General features: G+C 41.5%; 1 protein-coding gene across 1 annotated transcript in view; it reads left to right on the top strand.

Moving 5' to 3' along the window:
- SMURF2 (SMAD specific E3 ubiquitin protein ligase 2) overlaps window positions 1-21,669 on the top strand; it is a 60,530-nt gene that overhangs the window by 30,705 nt on the left and 8,156 nt on the right. Inside the window, exons 4-13 of the mRNA XM_063175947.1 lie at window positions 5,256-5,389; window positions 5,558-5,623; window positions 9,226-9,310; window positions 10,576-10,659; window positions 12,565-12,767; window positions 12,939-13,023; window positions 15,011-15,169; window positions 18,899-19,109; window positions 20,562-20,665; window positions 21,535-21,649. Coding sequence (XP_063032017.1) covers window positions 5,256-5,389; window positions 5,558-5,623; window positions 9,226-9,310; window positions 10,576-10,659; window positions 12,565-12,767; window positions 12,939-13,023; window positions 15,011-15,169; window positions 18,899-19,109; window positions 20,562-20,665; window positions 21,535-21,649 — 1,246 coding nt within the window. The remainder of the gene's footprint in view (window positions 1-5,255; window positions 5,390-5,557; window positions 5,624-9,225; window positions 9,311-10,575; window positions 10,660-12,564; window positions 12,768-12,938; window positions 13,024-15,010; window positions 15,170-18,898; window positions 19,110-20,561; window positions 20,666-21,534; window positions 21,650-21,669) is intronic.

Below are 21,669 nucleotides of genomic sequence, written 5' to 3'. Positions count from 1 at the left end.
CTCCCTGGGCTGATGATTTGATTCCCTTCTGGAGAAAAGAAGCAGAGGACGTGGGAAATGAGAGAGGATGTTATGTTGATATGCAACAAGAGTAATGGAAAAAAACTGTAAAATCTTCAGAAAAAATTCCTTTCTGGTTGTAGCTATTAAGGAAGGATGATGAGAAGGTATTTTTAAGTTGTTTTATAGAACAAGCCATGGTTGTATCTGGATGCTGTATTGTCTTTCCAAGGCTGTGATTGTAATTCACAACATATTACAAAAAGAAAGAGAAAAGGGGGGTTCTGGCAGAATGTTTTGCTTGAGCAAATTTGAAGCATCTCTTGCTGGATTGTCCAATGGAATTTAGACCTGTGTGAAGTATTTTTTGTGGGTGGTGGTTTGTTTTTCTCTTCTTCAGAAAACTTCCCTTAAAAATTTTTATTTTGTTGAATTAGTGTATTATTTTCAATATAAAATCTTGTCCTCTAGGAAAAACGACTTTGCTTGATTCTGGCTGTTGAATTCCCTGATGACAGAAGTGTATCCAGTATTTCTAATCCAAAGTAAAATTCAGTTTAGTGTCAGGCCTTGTCATTAGAAAATAATCCTTTCCCTCTCCAATTTTCTTCATAATAATTTAACCCCCTTTTCAGTGTCACCTGTTATTCCTTACTGTAGGGAAATATATTTCCATTTATAAACAGTCACATTATCTTCACTTCCTATTTAAAACAGCAGTAAAAGATTAAATCTCTTTGGTACAACAACTCACTGCCTGGCTGTTATTGCCAGGTAATTTTTTACTGTATAAAATACTCAGTGTCAGGTCTCAGCTTTTCATCTGCACCAGATATTAAGATAATTTTTTCATGTACCATATGGTGGCAAATGCAAATGGCACAGTCAGATGGAGCTGTTGTAATATATTCATGCAGTAATGTCTGAATTAAGTTGTTAATTCCAAGAGAATTTTGTGGCTTGCTAACCTGATTCAGCATAAGTGGATATTCTGTTGTATAAGAATTTTTAGAGGGACTTCTGCAGTGATCTAAAGAGCAAAAAGGGGTTGGCTTCTGCCTTATGTGGTTCTTAATTCAGCTTTTAGTGTGAAAAGGAAGTGGTTGAATTAGCTGCTTGGATTCTTCAGCCTGGATGGGTGTGTGTGTAGAGAGGGGGAATCTGGGAGACTTTCCAGAAAGAAATTGCCAAATAGTTCTGTCTGGATGTAGTTTAATGTCAGTAAAATACCATGCTTGCCCTGGATGTATTCCCCTTCCTTATTTTCAGTCTTGTTTGTGTTTGCCCTATTGTTCAGGCCTTTCCTCAGAGCTTTTGAATAACCAGCCTTGACACATTTACAGCCTTCTTGCATTCAGAACTAAACTACCTAAACCAGCAGTTCAGGAACTTAATCCCCTTTTTCTCTTCCTTCCCCTTTCTTCCCTCCTGTGGTAGCCAGACCTGTCCCACATTGTCCTGCCCAGCCTCTCCAGCAGCCCCTGCCCCTAAGGCACAGCAGGTCCCATCCCCTTTCCCTCTGAAAGGTGTTTGTACCATCAGCTCCACCAAACCTGCTCCTGGGCCCAGCTTCAGTCTGTGCCCCTCAAGTCCTCACCCCCAGGCTCCTCTTCTCCTTTGGGATCTCTCTCCAATGGAACCTCATGCAACTCCCCCAAACAACTTCTCCTCTTCCCAGAATCTCCTCACTGCAGCTTTTGCTGCTCTCTGGTGCCTCCACATCCTCAGGCTGCTGCACTGCCCTGGCAGAATCACTTTTCTCCGCCAATCCTTTGACTCTGTTTTGTTTAGTTAATGCTAAGGATGCTGGATTTTTCTCAGGGAGAGAAGGCAGCAGCTCTGCCTGGTGCTGCTTTAGACAATCCCATCCTAGATGAGCTCCTAAAGAGCCATCAAACAGCTCTGGGCACCTCCTTTTCCTTCTCCTCGTGGGGCTTGAGGCCCTTTGGATGAAGCTGATGCCCTTTGCAGCAGGCAGTGAGTGCCACATGTCCCTGCCCCATCCCTGTCCCCTTCCTGCCCCATTCCTTCTCTATTCCAGCCCCATCCCTGCCCCTATTCCTTCTCCATTCCTGCCCCAGCCACAGCCCTGGCAGGTCCTGGGGACCATCCCAGAGGCTCAGACACCCTTCAGTTGCTGCACAGAAGGGACATTCCAGGAAGGAAATGAATGAAGATGGGAGAAAAATATTGGGGTGCTGTTTTTCATTCTGTCTCTTCACACCTTCTTCTCCCCAGTGTGAAAGCAGTTGGTAGCTCAAAGCAGAACACTGAGATTATATTAAGAAAAAAAATGAAGAAATGGGAAAATGGAGAAAAAAAAAATCTAAGTAATTCATCCAGGTCGTAAAAACAGTCTGTGTGACAGCATGGATTAGAAATAGGGAATTCCTGGCTCCCAAACCTGAGCTCATACCTCGTGATGCTGCATTTTTCTCTCTTTCTGGAGGGAGTATGTCTGGCTTGTGATCAGGAAGAGGTGTGTTTTTTCAGGAATATATTTTTCCACTTTCTTCATTTCACATTTCTCAGTGAGGTGAACCCTTCAGGGAAAGTGTATGTAATGCCATGGGGATGAAAAGTCACTCAATTCCAAACCTTCCTCAGTGCTAGACAAAATAACAATTGTCCCCGTGTTCTAAATTTTTATTTAAATAATTTAGAGGTTTCTACTAAGGCATTAATTTGATGGTTTTTTCTTAGAAGTGGAAATGCTAAGAGTAGGGAAATTAAAATTTCTGAACATGCAGTTCTTAACCAAAGTCTTAATTGTAAATGTTCAGATAATATGAAAGTCAACAAAATGTCTATGCAATTGAGTTTCTATGTTTCCACTTCATTAATACTAATCTCATTATCTCTGTTGAAGTCCTGAAGCTGTGGAATAGATATTGCTGATAGGATAGAGGAAAAAAAGAAATATAAGCTCCAAGAACTTTAATTACAAGGAGGAAGAGAGAATTATCCCACAAAATGGGGGGGGGGTTCTGGTTTTTTGTTTCTGGTTTGGTTTGTTGCACTTTATTTTTTGGAACATACTTTTTAAATAAAAAAAAATAAAATTCCTAGTTCAGGCTTTTATGTTGGAACCTTATTGCCAGATGATGTAAAACAAATGTAACTTATCCACCAAATGAATTGGAAATGTCAGCTCATCCTAATGTCACTCTCTAAATACAACCATGGGTTTTTATGCCTGAAATGATGCAGAGATGTAGATGAAACATTTTGCTGTAAAGCCAGCTAGATGTTACTTAATATTTATTTTCTTCCTTTATCAAAAATTAGACATTTTTATTTGGAAAAATGCAGCTTGTCTTGCTTATTTCCTTTTAAAGTGTGAACCAACCCAGGTTTTTGGGTGCAAAAATCAAGAGTAGATTATAGCAGAATGTGAAGTTCCCACCTGCTTGGTGTGGATGGTGACTGTTCATCCCAACCCTGAGAACCTCACCCTGAAACATTACAGGAATTCTTGGAAACTGTCTTGTGTATTCAGCTGTTCTACATATTATTCAAACTGTCCTGTTATGAAATTGTGTTTAACCATATACCTTTGACTTTTTTAAAGCAACAAGGAAAACTGGAAAATTCAAGACAGGTCATGATAAGTCTTTATTTTTAAGTGCACCTAAATTGTTCTCATAAGAATTTATTTTAAGTACATAAAGCATTGTAGACTGCAGCTGTGCACGTGATTACCCATCTTCATCTCGTTTCTTTATGCAAAATTGGCATTGTCAAGGTTGTAAGGCCAAAAATCTGACCTATATTACACAATCTGTTTACTATTCAAAAAACTTGGGGGCTTTTTAATGTGAAGTTTGTGTTTTGTTTGGGTTTGTTTTTGTGTAAATGTGCAGTGGTTACTTTTAACCCTGAGGTTTTTCTGTCTTCTACTTCTTGGGTCAGTTGCTGAGTGCACGTGGGAAAAAGAAGTTATACAAGTTCTGCTTTTTGAAAAAGAAAGAATGGGAGAAGTGTTAACCTGATCACAGCTGTGATTTTAAGCCATGCCAGTTAGTTCAATTATTTGGTTTGCCAACCTTGACAGTATCATTTCTATCTTTATGAAAATATTAAGATGTTTAAAAGCCAGTAAAGCCACAGTCAATGGGGAGATGTATTTAGACATTGGTTGATCAGTTTTCATTCAAAAAACAAATAAAAAAGAAGCACTTGGAACTAAACTAAGGCCAGAATTTGTGGTCTGGGAAGAGAGAACTACAAGCAATTTTTGGGATCTAAGCCATAGTTACAAATCCATTTCCCTCAACTTGAAACAGCTGTAATAATTCAGTATTGGCAATCACTGATTTATCTTGAGTGTTTTGAAACTGTCCTCTGAACGTTTTGAAAACAAAAACAAGCTCACAAAGCAATTGCCTCTGAAGAGCAAAGCTTCAGACAAAAAAGGCAGAAGTAAAGCAAACTGCAGTGTGCAGGTTTCCCAAGGCAGTGCACACAGATCCAGGTTTATTTCTGTGGGAATGCTGTGAGGAGAGTCCTGGGCAGGAGGGGAAGGTGGCACATCCCAGCCAAGGCCCTGTGGCCTGGCTGTGTGGCTGTAAAGTGTCAGGAGTGTCCCAGCCATCCCTTACTGAGGGTAAATCAGCCCCCTGGGCTGGGGGAGCTGCAGCTGGGGGATGCCTTGGCCTGGCAGTGCTGCCTGCTGGGGCTCCCCTGCCCTCCCTGGGGGCTCCCCTGCCCTCCCTGGGGGCTCCCCTGCCCTCCCTGGGGGCTCCCCTGCACTCCCTGGGGGCTCCCTGCACTCCCTGGGACTTGCAGGAGCAGCCCCAGAGAGCTCCTGGCTCCTGCCCTGCACTGGGGCTGCTGTCCCTGCTCCTGCTGTCCCCGGACACTGCTAGGGTGCCACAGCATTGTCCCCTTGGGGCAGGCTGGGCTGGGGCATGGGGCTGAGCATGTTTGGGGTTGCTCAGAGAGCTGGGGTGGAGGGCCAGCCCTCAGCCTGCTGGTGTTGTTGTTGGAACAGATTTCAGTTCCCATGAGTGCCCCCTCCCAAATCAGGTTTTCAGAGCAGTTTGTATTCAAGTGAGCTCCTCCATGAGACACGCTCCCATTGAACTCCAGTGTACATCTTACCTGCAGGTGACTTGCTCTCTCTTGCCATTACAGTGTGTGTTAAATTTTTAATGAGGTGGTGATGATCTTTCTTCCCCCAAGGTGGTTTCTGATGCATCATCAAAGTGTTCAGTGAGTGGCACTGACAGTGCTGTTTGTTCCACGTTTTTCAGATACATTGGGAAGTCGGATTCAATAACGATCAGTGTGTGGAACCACAAGAAAATTCACAAAAAGCAGGGAGCTGGTTTTCTGGGCTGTGTCAGGCTTCTCTCAAACGCCATCAACCGCCTTAAAGACACTGGTTGTAAGTAAGCTAAGGACAGGTTTCTTCTCTCAGCCTAAGCTTGCATGTACAGCCTTTTGAAAAATGACACTTAATTGGGTTTTTGCTAGCTTTTATAAAGCTTTTATATTCCAGGTGGCTTGTGATGGTGTTTTGTTTTGGTTTTGATTTTGTGCCCTCATTTTGTAGATCAGAGGTTGGATCTCTGCAAGCTTGGGCCAAATGACAACGATACTGTTAGAGGACAGATAGTAGGTGAGTAAAGGTTTTTATCTTCTAGTTCTCTTTTTATCTTTAGTTTCTGTGGTAGCTATAGAAATAACTCTTCTAGATGTCAGTTTTCTATATTATTTATATATATATATATTAAAATAATATTCTATTTTCTATATATTTCTATATATAATGGCTCCTGTCTACTGGCAGAGCCATTTGGACCTCAGGCTAGAATTATATAAGTAGAGCATTAAACCCCCTCCCCCCCAAAAAAACAAAACCAAAAAAACCCAAACCAAAATGCTCAAACCACCTAAAAAAGCCCAAACCAAAACATTATAATAAATGTTGGGGCAAATAAGACCATAGATAATAAAAAAAAAATTTAGAAAGTTTTTAATTTCACTGTAAAGAATGGTGGCCGTTTGAGTGTGAGCTCTCTGTGAAAAACTGACTATAAAATTGGCCAGAGCTCCAGCAAGGCTGTGCTTCCTTTAGGTTTTGGGGAAAACCTAAAAAACATCTTGCTTATAAGCAAGTAAAATTGCTGTCTGGAATGACTTGATCAATTAATTTTGTGTTTTCATGGCTTATTAACAAGTCTGTCAACAACCTCAATAACTGTGCTTTGTCATTCTGTGAACTCATGAACTTTAAATAACTTCAGAATTAAAAAGAAGCTGGGAAATTAAAAAGCAAGTATCCACAAAAAAGCTTCATGAATACTCTATTTTTAGTGCATTCTCAGTTATTTGGTCCCTTCTCAGTTCTCAGCATTTCTAATAGGTCATTTAAATCAAAAGTTGGTCAGGATAAGGAAGTTCTTTATTTATACAACAAGATGTTAATGAGAATATTTGGACATGAGGGAAAGTTAATTTCTATGTTCAATTCTTAGTTGAAATTCTATCCAAACAGCACTTCTGACAGCCAGGGAACACCTCTGAAATATTAGTCAGCAAATAAGTGTGTTTGTTTGCCTCCCTCTGTTGAATCACACCTGTGACTTTACCTCTTGGTGTTGCTTTAATCATCTCTCTCTGTCTGATCTGCAAGTGCTTGCATTAAGATCACAGTGTGATGGCACAGGGGAGTGAAATGATGGTGGAAATGTGGATTTGTAAATGCATTGCTGACCCTTCAGGCTGTTCCCAATTAAATTTTCCACATGAGCTTGCGCAGAGGATGAATCAGTCACTTCTCTGGGGTGTGTTTGCTGTGGGTTTGGTTTGCTTGCTGGCTTTGCTCCCCTGAGCATCCCTGTGTGTGCAGCTTTGTTTGGGGGTGCCCTTGGAGGGGAGGCTGAGCTGGGAGCAGGGGAGAGCAGCCTCAGGGTGTGCTGAGAGCTCAGAGCAGGGACTGTGCTCCCATGCTGCCCTCCAGAGTATGAACTCACATCCTGGTCAGCATGCTGGGGACTGCTGCCATTCATTAAAGGGGAAAAACCAACCCAGAAACCCTCCCCAGAGCAGAAAGGTCTGGGAGGCCTGTGGCAAATCCATTTCAGAGAGAACTGGTCAGGGAGCAGTAGTCAGAGCCATCAGCAGCATGGGCACAGGCTGCACTGCCAGGCTGCTTCAGCTGGGGTGCCAAAGCAGCTCTGCCTCTCCTGGGATGCTGCTGGGGCTGCCCCTGACACCAGGAGCTGTTTGTGCACTGAACCTACAGAAAAGCACCTTGTCAGGTTACAGCAGGGACCCAGAGCAAATCTATGTTCTGTTTTCTGGTGATACCATCAGAAAGGTCAAGTTTACTCAGTCATGGTTCTGTTTTAATTTAATGCATCCTTGGTAAGATTCCAGAGACTCCTGTCTTTTTTTATTTAAGTTGTCATTATTAATCTTCTTATATTTTAATCTTTCTTCACTAATGCAACTTTATTGAGTGGATGAATGAGCCTCAGTAAAACTAGATAATTCCACTGCAGTAGTTAGATGATAGAGAAATCTGGATTAAAAATAAGTAAAAGGCAGAATAAATTATAAATATACTCTCAGTTCTTCCAATTATAAACTCTCTTAAATTAAGAGACCATGCAATATTGCAAACCAATATTAAAATGTAATTGATGCCTTCAGCAGATGATAATCTTACAAATCAAGTGCACAGTGGGTATGCCTTGGTACAGGGAGCAAGGAGAACTTGATCTTAAATCCCTGGGTTCTCTTCAAAGACAGGAAGAAAAGGGGGCATTTTCAGCAATGGATCCAGGGGCATGAGAACTGTGTCTTAATCTTGCAGCTCTTCTGTGCCATTCCTTTATTTTTGATGTGGCAGTGCAGAAAAAAATAAGCCCTTACTTATTACAAAATGAAGCCATGCACAAATTTTGCTCCTCACGTAGGCAAAGGGGAGGAACTCGCCTTTGTTTTTGTTAATTCCTGTCTCTTTTTGCTTGCCAAACCTTGCCTACCTGCACTGGTGTGAACTTGAAGTGTGTGGGGTTGTGGCAGAGTAAATACATCATGTGAGATCCTGATTTGGTTGAATTTAAAGGTGTCTTTCCCTCTAAAGTTGTTCTGTAATGTTAGAGTTCATGGACCATGAGGGGTTAATGTGGTTAGGAATGCAGCAGGTACTCCAGAGCTCCCTGGGTTGGTCTGTTGAGTTCTAAGCTTCAAAACATGTTGTTGTTGAAAATTTGGGGTCTCAGGCAAAATCTGTCAGTTCTGCTCCAGCTTTTCAAACTTTCTGATCTTTACAAAAGTTTGGTTGCATCCAGGTTAAAATCATTTCACTGCTTATAAATAGGACTTGAAGACAGTTGTCCAGAGGTATGTTAATGCCACCTCATGAAATGTGGGCCACAGCACGTATTTAGCTTTTTAAGCAATTGTTTTATTGTTAAAGGCATAACAAAACATCAAAAAACACCCCAACCCCACAGGAACACAAGTGTCATAAATTATCAGATTGGACACTTTCAAACTGTGATATTGGGAACAAAAGCAGCCTAAAAAAATCTTTGTTTTCATAATTGCGGTACAAAAGCTTCAGGCATAAATACCCATTATAGTGAATCGTGTAAAAAAAAATTAAAAGTTGAAGCAGTTTTGGTGAGGGCAGGCAAGGGCTTTTCAGGCTGCTTTTCTGTGAGTTGCATTTGACTTCTTACTACTGGTGTTAGAAAGTAGCCAATAAACCAAATCTAAAAGTGCTTCTAGCAGTTACATTTTGCCTGGTTTTGTGTTTGTGTGTCTGTGTGTGTGTTGGAACCCATGGGTGCACATAATATGCGGGAAGGAGTCAAAGCCAGGGAGGAATTCCTTATTTTAGCTCTTCCTGTTCAGGGTTCTGCTGTTGGCCTGTCCCAGCCATGTGTGAGGTGGCACCCACTGCCACCAGTTGAGTGCCACAGTCCATCTCAACACACAAAATTAATTGCAGTTTCACAGTTCACTTCCTTTTCTGCCTTAACATGCACTCATATTCCTTAAGCTAACTTTTTTGGAAGTAAGATGTAGAGAATTCCATGTATGAAAACCAAGTTCCTTTGCAAACATCTTTGATTTGTGAGAAGGAAAAAAATATCCTGAATCTGTCTCAGCTTAGTCCTCCAAGTTGTACCAATTCTCTTTCAGATGTAACCACAATTTGCATTCAGATGCCACATCTTTAATAACTCTTTATTATCCTAATAGTCAGTCTTCAGTCCAGAGACCGAATAGGCACAGGAGGACAAGTTGTGGACTGCAGTCGCTTGTTCGATAACGATTTACCTGATGGGTAAGCTGACATCCCTGTGATGTAAACACAAATCCAGCTCATGCAACAGACTTCTGTGATAGTGAGACAGTTTGCAAATAAAGTATTTTAAATCTTGCACTCAGAGTTCTGCAGCTCTGCATTCAGAGCAGGAGCTGAGCCAGCTGGGGTGCACAGAGCAGTTGATAGTTTGGCTGTTGTCTTATCTCCACTTGGAAAAGAGGAGGTGACATATGTAAAGAAATGCTTTGAAAAGTAACTTGTCCAAGAAAACACATATTTCAGATTAAATCACAGCCAGCAAAGTGCCTTATGCATGCAGTAGTTTTGTAGCAAGGAAGTGACCACACTGCCTGGCTGCCCTTCTGCAGCACCACGCAGAGGTGTAGATCCACTGTGATAAACATGGATAACTTCTTTATGCCCCTCTTAGGGAAGAAAACATGACTGGGAAAGGTAATGCAGCCCAAGTTCTTGCTGTATTTACCTTCCAAAAGTAGGGTTTAGGATTCTTGTTTGTCCCTGTGAGAGTCAATGACATCATTATCACCTAGAAGAGTTTTGCAAACACAGGAAAATGCTCTGGTTTAGGTTCTAGTGCTGTCAGCAACTTCTTCAGAGCAAACACAGACTTTCTGAATGTGATTCTTGGCAGGTAAAGACAGGAGAAAATGAGTTTTCAGAGGATGAATTTTGAAATGCAAATCATCATCCTGGTCTGTAACAGCATTCTTTTGTTAATTTGGAGTCAAGATAAGTCAAAAACATTTCTGAAAATGCTTCTAAATTTTCACTTCAGAATGTTCCTTGCATAAATATTGCTCACTTAATTGTGTAACTTCAAAGTTTGCTGTACAGCCTCGTGTATTTCAGTGTGCAAATTTAGTGATAATTCAAAAGTCACATTATTTGAAGCTGACTTTTTAATGAAGGCAAGCAGTGCATGAAGATGCTACGAAAGCATTTTTTGGAGTCAGTGGTCAAAAGAAGTTAAATGCATTATTAAACATGTTTCCAAGAACTTCCTTTATGTGGCTATTTGGATTTAATTAGAATTCAAGTCATTATTGAATATGAAGGTGTGATACTGTTAATGATGTGCCTGGTTCCAAGGGAAGAATATGTTCAACCATTTCAGAGTTGAACTTTCAGTTGTTTCCTGTCACCTCACTCAGCTAACGTGATTCATAGCAGTGTAAGTCTGCCTGAGCTGGGCATTTCTGTTGGAAACATTCTGTGCCCTGGTTTCCTGGAAATGCCCCTCAGTGCCTTTGTGTGCCCTGCAGGTGGGAGGAGCGCAGGACTGCTTCTGGAAGGATCCAGTATCTAAACCACATCACAAGGACAACGCAGTGGGAGCGACCCACACGGTGAGGAGTTCCTGGGACGCTGTGGGAGGATGAGTTTGGTTATTGAGCAGTTCCAAGGGGCTCTCACAGGGGGATTGGGTTGCTCATTCCTCTGCTCAGTCACTCTGCACAAGCTGAATGCTTTCCTTCTTCAGCATCCTTCTCCTTCAATCTGCCTAATGTTTAACTCAGAAGATCATTCTGACTGCTTTTATCCCTGCCCTAGTTGTAATACCTTTGCTTTCTTGCAGAGATGCTGTGGTAGAGCTCTATAAATACAGAGATTACATTTTGCAGATATCTTAAAGGGGGGAAGAAGTGAGACCATGAGTAGCTGTCAGACCTTGCTCTGTGACCATGTAACCCAGAACAGTTACAGCTGATGGCTGCAGAGTGTGTTTGGAAATCATTGTGATCACTTTTTCTGATCACTGTAAATGTGTGTTGTGAAACTGTTCCTCAAGCCACTTTTGCTGTTGCCTGTGCTGCAGGCAGTGTCATTGCATTTTTATCAGAATCCTCTGTAGATTGTCTGTGCCTGCAGATGTTCTCTTCCATTCTCAATATCATTCTGGTCTCTGCATGGATATATTTGATTTTAAATAATCTGGACTGTTAACACTGTCAGCTCTGATACATGTTTGCAGTTTTGGATTGAAAGGACTGAACAGTTTTCCTATTTCTGGTATATTGTATATTCTGGTATATTGAAATACCCATTCTAAACTCTAGACACAGTAGAAAAACAAATGCAAAATGTATCATTTGTATTGGGGATTTCTTGTGACCTTGTAAATCCCCCTTTAACCCATTTAAAATCCTTTTGAAAGCAGCATTGAGATACAAAATCACACTGCTCTTGTGAGCAACTGCTTTTATTCTTGCTTAGCCCTTTTTCACCATCCTGGCCTAATAACATTCCATAAAAGTTAGAAGGAATAACAAGGCCTGATCACTTCCTCAACCACATGAAGGCAAGGTGAGAAAGTTTGGAGGTTATCAGAGCAAGACAGCCCCAGTGGCAGGGAGAAATGATGAGGAGGACTCCATCTTATCAGAAGGCTAATTACTACTTATCCATCTTATCAGAAGGCCAATTAATTACTTTATTATATTATTCTATACTGTATTACACTATATTACATCTAAACTGAGTCTGCCAAGCACTCAAACTGCACATCTCGTGACTGTCATCCCACAGTCCCCACACACACACCTGGATTCAATTGGCCAGTGAATCAAAACACTCACACCAGAATCCAATTATCAATTCCCTTCAGGTAAACAATCTTCCATGATGCATTCCACTTGAGAACAACACAGAAGCAGTAAATGAGATAAGAATTGTTTTTTCTTTCTCTGAGAACGCGAAACCCAGAAATATTCTTGGGAAGAATTGTGCCTTGCTTTTCTCTGTGAAGAGCAATGTGGTGACAGGAGGTGAGGAGGTTCCTGGTTCCTCTGGTGAGCGCGGACCAGGAGCTTCCTGCTCCAGTTGAGGTGTCCTGCTGCTCCCCCACAGGTGTGCTGTGTGACCCTCATGGCCACCACACTGAGTTTCCCCGCTGTCCCCAGGCCAGCATCGGAGTACTCAAGCCCGGTGAGCACGGGCCTGGTTCCTCTGGTGAGCACGGGCCTGCTCCAGTTGAGGTGTCCTGCTGGGCAGGTCACTGGGGTGTCCCCAGAGTTCAGGGTGCAGCTGCTCCCCCCACAGGTGACCCTCATGGCCACCACACTGAGGTTGTCCCTCTGTCCCCAGGCCAGCATCAGAGTACTCGAGCCCGGTGAGCACAGGCCTGGTTCCTCTGGTGAGCAGGGACCTGCTCCGGTTGAGGTGTCCTGCTGGGCCCGGGGTGCAGCTGCTCCCCCCCAGGTGTGCTGTGTGACCCTCATGGCACCACACTGAGTTTTCCCCTCTGTCCCCAGGCCAGCATCGGAGTACTCGAGCCCGGGCAGGCCCCTGAGCTGCCTGGTGGATGAGAACACTCCCATCGGCGGCACCAACGGCGCGTCCTGCGGGCAGGCGGCGGATCCGCGGCTGGCCGAGAGGAGGGTGCGCTCGCAGAGGCACAGGAACTACATGAGCAGGACACACCTGCACACCCCTCCCGACCTGCCTGAGGGATACGGTATGGAAATCACACGGGGTCACTCATGGGGCGCTCAAGAAACAGGGAAAATGGGTTGTGTCTTCTCATGTGGGAGGTATTTGCATTCCTTGGTTGAAGGAAATTGGTCTTTGTGAGTCTCCATGCTGCATTTTTTGTTCTTGTATTTATTAATTTGTCTTGATTTCACAGAGCAAAGGACAACTCAGCAAGGTCAGGTCTATTTTCTGCATACTCAAACTGGTGTCAGCACGTGGCACGATCCAAGAGTACCTAGGTAAGAAATTATGGAAGTACCCTTAATATTTCAAATCAAAATCACTTAAGCAGTGCTCTCCTCAAAGTTTTCTCTGGCTACTATTTCTGATTCTTGGCCCCTGGCTAATATTTCTGATTCTTGGCCCCTAATATATTATTTTAACATGTCATTCATCAAAATGAATTAGTCTGTCTTCTTCAAGTTGGTATTGTAATGAAAAAATGGAAAACTGGGAAATAAATTACAATAGTGTTTTGGAAACAGGAACAGTTCACTGATTCTAGATTTTGCATATGAATTAGAGCCAAGTCCAGATTTTAGTACTCTGCAAAATAATGAAACAAACAGTAGAATCTGAACACTTCCAAAAGAAGTTCCATCAAGGTACTTTGGTGAAAAGTGGGTTGAATTGAAACAGTCAAACTGCTTTTCCTGTTGCAATTATCTTAACACTTGGAAAACAACAAATCCTAAGTATTTTAAATTCCATATCCTTATTTACACAATATACATGTACATACTGTTCATGAAAGTACATATGATTATTGCTGATGTGTTTTAAAGGAAAGGATGATAGTGGAAATTATTGATAGCTTCTGATTGTTCTTTGAATAACCAAGAAATCCTGTTGTAAATGGTAATAAATCCTCTTGTAAACACTTGCCTCCTAAAGTCAGGAATGGTGGTGTGAGATTTGTGTGGTTTGAAATTGGCAGGTTTGAAATGGAGATTTGTCACTGTTTTTCTGTTGGAAGGTTGTACCTTGCTTTGATGCAGGTTTGATGCACTGCCTGCAGAGTTGAGGCTGCAGCTAGTGGGAAGTCAGTGACTTGTGTATTATGCAAAAACAGGCTCTAAAAAAAAATAATATGAAGATCTAATCCTTAAGTTTGGGGTGTGATAGTTCTGCGTGCAGTCTAACTCAGCACTGCCCTGAGGTGTGGCAGCACAAACAGCAGGAGTGTCTCTGAGAACAAGAATTGTTTGCATGAGGATAGAATTTATGTCATTTCTGAGGAATATTGTATTTTTGAGGCTAATAGCCTCAGCCATGTATCCAGCACAAGTAATCCCTGCAGTGCAGCAGCAGTGTGTTTGTGGGGAATAGCAGCAGCAGTTCCATCCCACAGCTTGTTTCCATGTTTCCATCAGTCGCTCCTCGAGTCTCTGGAATCCCTGCAGACTGCACCTTTTAAGGCATTCTGTCCCTTGGCTCTTTCCTCCCTCAGCTCCCATGATTTTGGGAGAGCTGAACACCTTTGGGAAGAGCTGCACTGGACAGTGTGTGGGGTCTGAGGTGTGAATTGCATCCATGAATAATCAGTGTGTATTTTTGGAGACCAGTATTTGTTTTCAGTGAGGCTCTGGAATGAATTTATATCTTCCTAATTTCAGCAGAATTTTTCTTGAGACCTATTGAGCCACCTCTGCATTGCTCAGGGCAGAGCTGAGTCATTGTTCATCTACTTGATTTGAGATAGTTAGAGAGAGAGCTGTTTGCTTCCCACAGGCTCCTGGGGTTCTGGGGCAAAGCAGCCAGTGCCATGCACATCCCATGTGTAATTCTTCATGGAAAGTCTAACTCTTCAGAAATACAGTTTTGTTTTGTATGAGTTTCTAAAGTGTGATTCACAGCTCCTTACGTGACTAATGTTGTTTTAAAAAATGTTTTCTGTCAGAATTGGTGCAGAACTGCAATTCCATTTTGACAAATATGGCAATGGTCTTTATTTTTGTTTGAAGCCTTTATTAATTTAACAGCTGAAGTTAGTTTGCAGAATGAGGGCTATTTGATAAGAACTTTTTCCCCACGGCATGTGTTCTGGGGTGTGTGTTTTTGCTGTGGTGGGCTCGTACCTTGGGAGCAGAGATTCCAGCTGAACAGATCAGGTTTCTGAGACAATACATTTTCTCAGACTTCATGGAATTGTTCTGTTACATTTACGCTTGTTTGGCTCGGAGGCCAATTGCTGAGGTATTTTTCATTTTATATTTGTTTTCACAGGGATCTTAGCAACATCAATTGTGAAGAGCTTGGTCCACTGCCTCCTGGATGGGAGATCCGAAATACAGCGACGGGCAGGGTTTATTTTGTTGACCATAACAACAGAACGACGCAGTTCACGGACCCGCGGCTCTCTGCAAACCTGCACTTGGTCCTGAAGTGAGTCTGGAGCCTGCTGTGGGTCGGGATGTGCTCTGCCATTCCCGGAGCCTTTAAGGAGTAATTCTTTGACACATCACCAATTTACCCTGTTTCACGGCAAAGATGAGCTTGAAAAAAGCCTGCAGGAGCGTTTAGGCAGGAATGTGGCTGTTGTGATGCACAGGGGGAGGGAAGCAAATGCTGTCTGCTGGCCCATAGATTTTTTTTTTTCCTAACAGCAAGAGAGACACTTTGTTTTCGTTATACTTCGTTCTATTTTCAGCTATGAAGGACTTGTTTTAAAGTAAGTTGTGTGTGAGCCAGTGGTGTCAAATACTGATGAGTTAGGAAGGGGTGCACAAGTGCCCAGCTATTCTCCTGGAGTAAAAGAGAAATAACTCGGCTCCTGCCTTCAGTTTTAGAGTAGCACTAGTTGATATGTTCTCAAAACAAGGCCCCAATAATTTAACTCCGTTGTTTTACAAAAAGGATAAAATAGGAACCGCATTTTTTCTGCCTTCGTGTTTTGATATCATAATTTCATCTCACAGTTTTAAAAAGAGAAGGGGAAACTTAAAATAATTCTGGCTCGTGTTTTATCCCCTAGGCACTCATTACACACTGGGGATTTTCTACTAAAAATGGAAACCAAAAAGCAAACAAATATTTCTTTTTTTCTCTCCTTTTTTTTTCTCTCAGACGGCAGAGGTACTTGGGAGTTTGGTTCTATTGTTTCTCCTGCTAATACCTTTTAATACTCTTGGGAAACACCTGTAAAGTATTGAGTAGGTGTTAAGTGGAAGAAACAATAAAGAGTTGGTTGGATTGAAAGCCAGGCAGCCCTGGGTGAGGAGTCAGTAGGAGGAATAGTCCTGAGAGGAAGTGAATCATTGGGAAGACAAGCTGAAGGAAAGAATAATGGGAACAAGCACGAAAAGACAAAGCTGAGGAATGGAAAGTCATATCCAGGAGACAGCATGTCTTTTATGCATTACACAAAAGCTGTCTAGCCTCTACCCAATATACACTTGAAATCACACCCCAAGAGGGAGAGGAGCCTAAATACAGAAAATATGTTAGAGAAATCATCGGTTTTATATGTGTATGTTACAGGACTTCAGTAAGCTGCCATCATCCAGAAACTTCGAGTGTTGTTTTTTATTTTAGTTTAAAACAAATCACTACTCATTTTAGCTGAATTGAAATTGGTAGTTTGAAAATAAAATGATCTGGAAAAATATCAGCAGTGAAGGAGCATGTTCATGTTTGAAACACAGAAAAGTTCCTAAAATCAATTCAGATTCAGTTATTTTACTTCAAGAAAAACTTCAGACCCTCATAGCTACAGCAGTGCAATCCTGAAGCTGTAGAAAGCTCAGTGAACTGGGTGTATTTGACAAGCTGGCCTCCTCAGGTGGGTTTGTTTTGAAATGGCAGAAGGGGCACAGTAGCCAGTTCTGGATTGTGGAGGACAGATAACCGAGCTACCTTTGTTAGCTGGAAAATCCAATTTAACTTTTAATTTCCAGAATCACAGAACCATTTAGCATTTATTTGAGCTAAGAGTTCTCCTGCAGTGTGCTGAAGTTCCTCATTTGTCCATCTGTCTTTCATTAGGAAAGGATTTCAGAAACTCACCCAACAGTGTCATCAGCAAAGTCTGCTGCCTGATAAATCGTTTTTGGTGTTTATTCTGTTATTACACCAAACAGGATGTGTGAAAGTTTCCCCTGCCTTGAGCCCACCTCCGTATTTGTTCTTTAAAAAACAAACAAACAAACAAAAGTAGTTTGCCTTAGGCCTGTCGTTTTGTACATTATCTGAGAAATAAGTTTAGACTTCATGTGGGATAGGTGTGATAGAGTTATAGGTTCAAATGAGAAAGAATTCACTCTCAGTGATACTTTTTCTATTGATCTGAGTAAAGCCATTTGTTCTTCCAGTTATGACATTGTAAGTTATGAAAATAATCAGACTTGTTACCCAGTTCTGTTCTAAGAGATTGGCCAAGACTTTGTGATAATTTTGATAAGTAATAGCACCTGAAAAGTATTTAGTTGTATCCTTAAAGCACTGTATGGAATCAAGCACGGTCACTCAGCTGTGAAAACAAACTGAGAAATGAGATTTAATGACCTCAAACACTGCAGGTTCTTTAGCTAATAGTGCACTGATCATTTTTAGTCAAATCTGGAAGATGGCTTTTTATTTTTCTCCTCCTAGTACTTCCTTATTTTGGGAAGCACTGTGTGGTGAAAAGTAATGATTTATTTGATGCTAAAATCATGCTTTTTTCAGACATTACATTTCCTTTAAGAATGACCCTGTCTAACTTTGTGCTTTGGGGAACTTTTTACCCTTAAATGTGGTATGGAGGGGTGCTCACTTTAATATATAAATATGGCCTTCTCTGGTAGTCCTATACAAGGAATATTTTCACTTAATCCTCCTTATGGAATTAGAAATTCCAGACTATAGAATAAGAATTTAGTCTTAATTTGTGTATCAAGTAAATACAGTTTAAATGAGATCCATATTTAAAACTAATCACAAGTGAAAATTGCCATGCACATGGCACAAATGACTTGGAGCCACAGAACCAGAGCCAGTGTGTGTCTAAATTATTACAATGATTTGTATTTTTCTGGGTGTCCCTGTGGAAAACTCTGGAGGTGAATTTTGGTTGGCCAGGAGAGTTTTCTACTAGGCCTTGTCTCAAAACAGACATTGACATGTAAATTTCATTGAAATTCTAAAATACATTAAAATTATTAAATTATAATAAATTTATTATAATTTAGAAATTTAAAATTTAATTTCTGAAATGAAATTATAAAATACATTAAAACTGTGTTTGGTTCCATCTATTTAAAAAAAAAAGAACTAGCCTTCCACTGGAAAACATTCTAAATTGTAATGTTTCTTATTTATCCAGTAAATGTAGGGTATTCTCATGTGCTCCACAGAGAGATGATATTCTTAGGCTTTAAAAATACAGTTTTTATCCTGTGTTGCTTGGGAATGCCATACTAAAAAGCTATAAAAATATCCACTCACTGTGTACAAGAAACGACCCAGAGAGAACATCTCTGCAACATGATCCATTTACTTTTCCTAGTAAGAAGTCAGATTTACCAAATCTCTTTGAATTGCTAGTAAAAATCCTTGTTTATCTGTGCCAATTAGTTCCATGTGAACTCCCACATTCCTGTGGTCCAGACTAGGCCAGGTACAAGGGACAAGGTCCTTGCCAAGCTGCCAGTACAAACATCTTTTTGTAAGCTTGCTCTTTTCCAGACAAGCCATTTAAAACAGACTATGGTATTGACTGGAGATTAGAGGCAGAGTGTTTGGCAGATCCCTGAATTTTAAAATGGAGGAAGGGAAAACACGCAAAGGAAATATGGAAACGGTCTCTGAGAAATTCAGTGTCAGCAGCTCAGTAGTAAAATTGTATGGATAATACCTTATTGTATGTGCTGTAACCTTTTGCATACTTTGTAGAGTAGCACTAATAGAAATAACAAGTCCTAAAAACACCTGATAGTTGCCAAGAAAGACAGAGCCATATGTATTTAGTCAGGATAAAATCGCTCTGAATTTATTCTTTACTGGCCCCAGACGTTTTCAGCATAATCGCAGTAATAATCACAATAAATTGGAAGCAGTTTAGGTAGAATGCCTGCAGGTTTCAGGAGGGAGCAGGGGCTGGATGAAGGGTGTCTGAGGCTGCTGTGTGTGTTGCAGCCGGCAGAACCAGCTGAAGGACCAGCAGCAGCAGCAGCAGCAGCAGGTGGTGTCCCTGTGCCAGCTGCCGGACGAGGCCGAGTGCCTGACGGTGCCGCGCTACAAGCGGGACCTGGTGCAGAAGCTGAAGATCCTGAGGCAGGAGCTGTCCCAGCAGCAGCCCCAGGCTGGCCACTGTCGGATCGAGGTCTCCAGGGAGGAGATTTTTGAGGTAACTCGAGATTTTGACCCGTTTTATAACAAGGGGGTTGTTTGTAGCTGTGTAAAGGAGTTGTTCACTTAGGTGGAACCTCGGGGGCTGCAGTTAAAACTGGGATTGTACCGTGGTGAGGAGGAGCCGTTCCAGGGGGATGCCAGCACTGACATGTAATTGACATAGATGTCTCTACCTAAATCAAGGAAAACTTCCTCTGTGGCTGGAGATGTGCAGCCCTTGTCAGGGACTGGGGAAGGAGTCTGAGCACTTCATGTGTCTTACAGTCCTGTCTCCCTCCTTCCATGTATTTGAGAAGCTGATGAGTGTTTCAGAGGGGATGTTAAAAATTCAGCTCTATTATTAGTGATCTTTGATACACTGTATCTTAAGTAAAACTACTACTGAAAAGGATTCCTCTTCAGAGTTTGGATTTCTTATCATTGATCTGAATTCTCTCTCCACAATCAGACCAGTTTTACAACTGTCTGGGCTTCTGAATGGCCAGAGATGCCCACAATGGTGTCTCTGCATTCTGTTTTGGTATGTGATTCAGCAGAATCATTCTGTTGACTTGACTAAACACATTTATAATTCATTGGCCTCTTCTGGAGAACAGTTTGTCCTTTTGAGGACTTTCACCCATCCCACCCATCCCTGTTGCAGTTTTACCCCACCCACAAACTTGATCTCCCCACTGTGTTGTCACAGTTTTTCCCAGCCAAGAAAGATTTGTGTTGGTCTTCCCTGTGGAGAGTCAGATCACTTTGTAAGCAACTGAAAGAAGGGAGGGAAGGCTACAGAATTATGATGTTCTTGTTCAGTCCAGTGTGTTGGGTCCCCACACACCCACCTGCCTCCTCTATCCTGTAGAGGCAGAGCTTGGGGCTGGTACTGGACATAAATAGGAACCAGACTTTTCTTTTTTTCTCGAATTCCTTTGCATTTGTTCTCCCTTTCAACTTGTTTTCTGTGTTTTTTTGGTGAACACTTACTGACAGAGGAATAATCCTGTGGTTTTACTGGGATGGCATTGCTGATTCCATTCTTCAGGTGCTTCTTGGAGGCTGGCACATGTGTTTTACCCAGAGTACAAACTCCACTCTTGGCTTTTCAGGCTGCAAAAACTAGGAGCCCTTATGGAAAACAAAAGGAGTTAACTTATAAAAAAATTGTATCAGTAATGGGAGAATGAGGGACAATGTTCTGATCACTGCTCACCCCTGGAAATTTAATGGGAGGTGGTTCTTCTCAGCTTCTCATCAGTTTATTTGACAAGTGTTGTCACATTTGGAGAAAATGAAGAAACAATCTGTGATTTGAGAAACTGATGAAGATCAGGAAAATAATGTCCCCTTTAAGAGTGTTCCCTTTGGACTCGAGTCTGAAACTCCCTTCACTTCCAATACCCAGCAGCAGCTTTTACTGTGTAAACAGCAGTTAATAAAGGGAAGTGTTGTGTGTTTACAGGAATCCTACAGGCAAGTCATGAAGATGAGGCCAAAAGACCTGTGGAAACGATTGATGATAAAATTCCGTGGGGAGGAGGGCCTTGATTATGGAGGTGTGGCCAGGTAAACAGTGGCTCCTCTGTCCTTCCCCTGTGCTTTGAATCCTCAACCAGCCCAGCTTCTTTTGTATTATTCTCATTTGTTTTTATTTCAGTAACAGATTAAATGTCAGAAGAACATATGGCTCTAGGTAGCATTGTAAAAGAAAAAATGCTTCAAAAAAAAGAACTAATTTCTTGAAAATAAAATGCAAATTACTCATCATGTCAAATATCTGTCATATGTGAGAGGTTTTGGTATCTATAGAAATTTAAATATTTTTCTTTGGTTAGTGAAGTTTGGGTATCTGAGAATATATACCACTAAATACTTGTCTTTATGCACAATTTTAACCAAAAAATATGCTTAATTGCAAACTGTCACTGCTGTTTGAAGCAAAATGTTGCCACCAGCAGTTGGTGGGCAACTTCAGTCTGTCAATAGTCTGAGGTTACTTTTCTCTTATAAAAAAATGACATGCCCAATTGTCAGACCATTATTTACTGATTTGTGAACACATAATTAAAACTTGAACTAAATATATCCATTACCTTAAAGATGATTTATATCAAGAGCTTTGATTCCAACATCCCTCTATTCAAGTGAATACATAATGTCTTGTCTTAGTGTGTAATGGATATAGGAGAATCACAGTCAGAAACTCTCTTGGAGATGAGTAACCTGAAGGAAAATCTTGGACAGCTGTCAGGTGTTGTGTGGTTACTGAGCTAGTAAAAATAATTCTGATTTCAGCCATATCTCAGCATGTTCAGAGATAACTTCCTTCACATTTATGTTTAATAGTAAGATTTTAAAAATCAGACTTTTGGAATGATTCTCAGTGTCACAATGCATTTGTCTCTGGAGTTCCAATAAAAGGTTTTGTTTTCCAGGGAGTGGCTGTACCTGCTGTCCCATGAGATGCTGAATCCATACTATGGGCTCTTCCAGTACTCCCGGGATGACATTTACACGCTGCAGATCAACCCCGACTCCGCCGTCAACCCGGTAGGGCTGGTGCCAGTGCT

The sequence above is a fragment of the Melospiza melodia genome, chromosome 24, assembly GCF_035770615.1.
Source record: "Melospiza melodia melodia isolate bMelMel2 chromosome 24, bMelMel2.pri, whole genome shotgun sequence".
Lineage (NCBI taxonomy): Eukaryota > Metazoa > Chordata > Aves > Passeriformes > Passerellidae > Melospiza > Melospiza melodia.
Note: the sequence above shows the minus strand (reverse complement) of the source record. Positions and strands in the feature narration are given on the sequence as shown.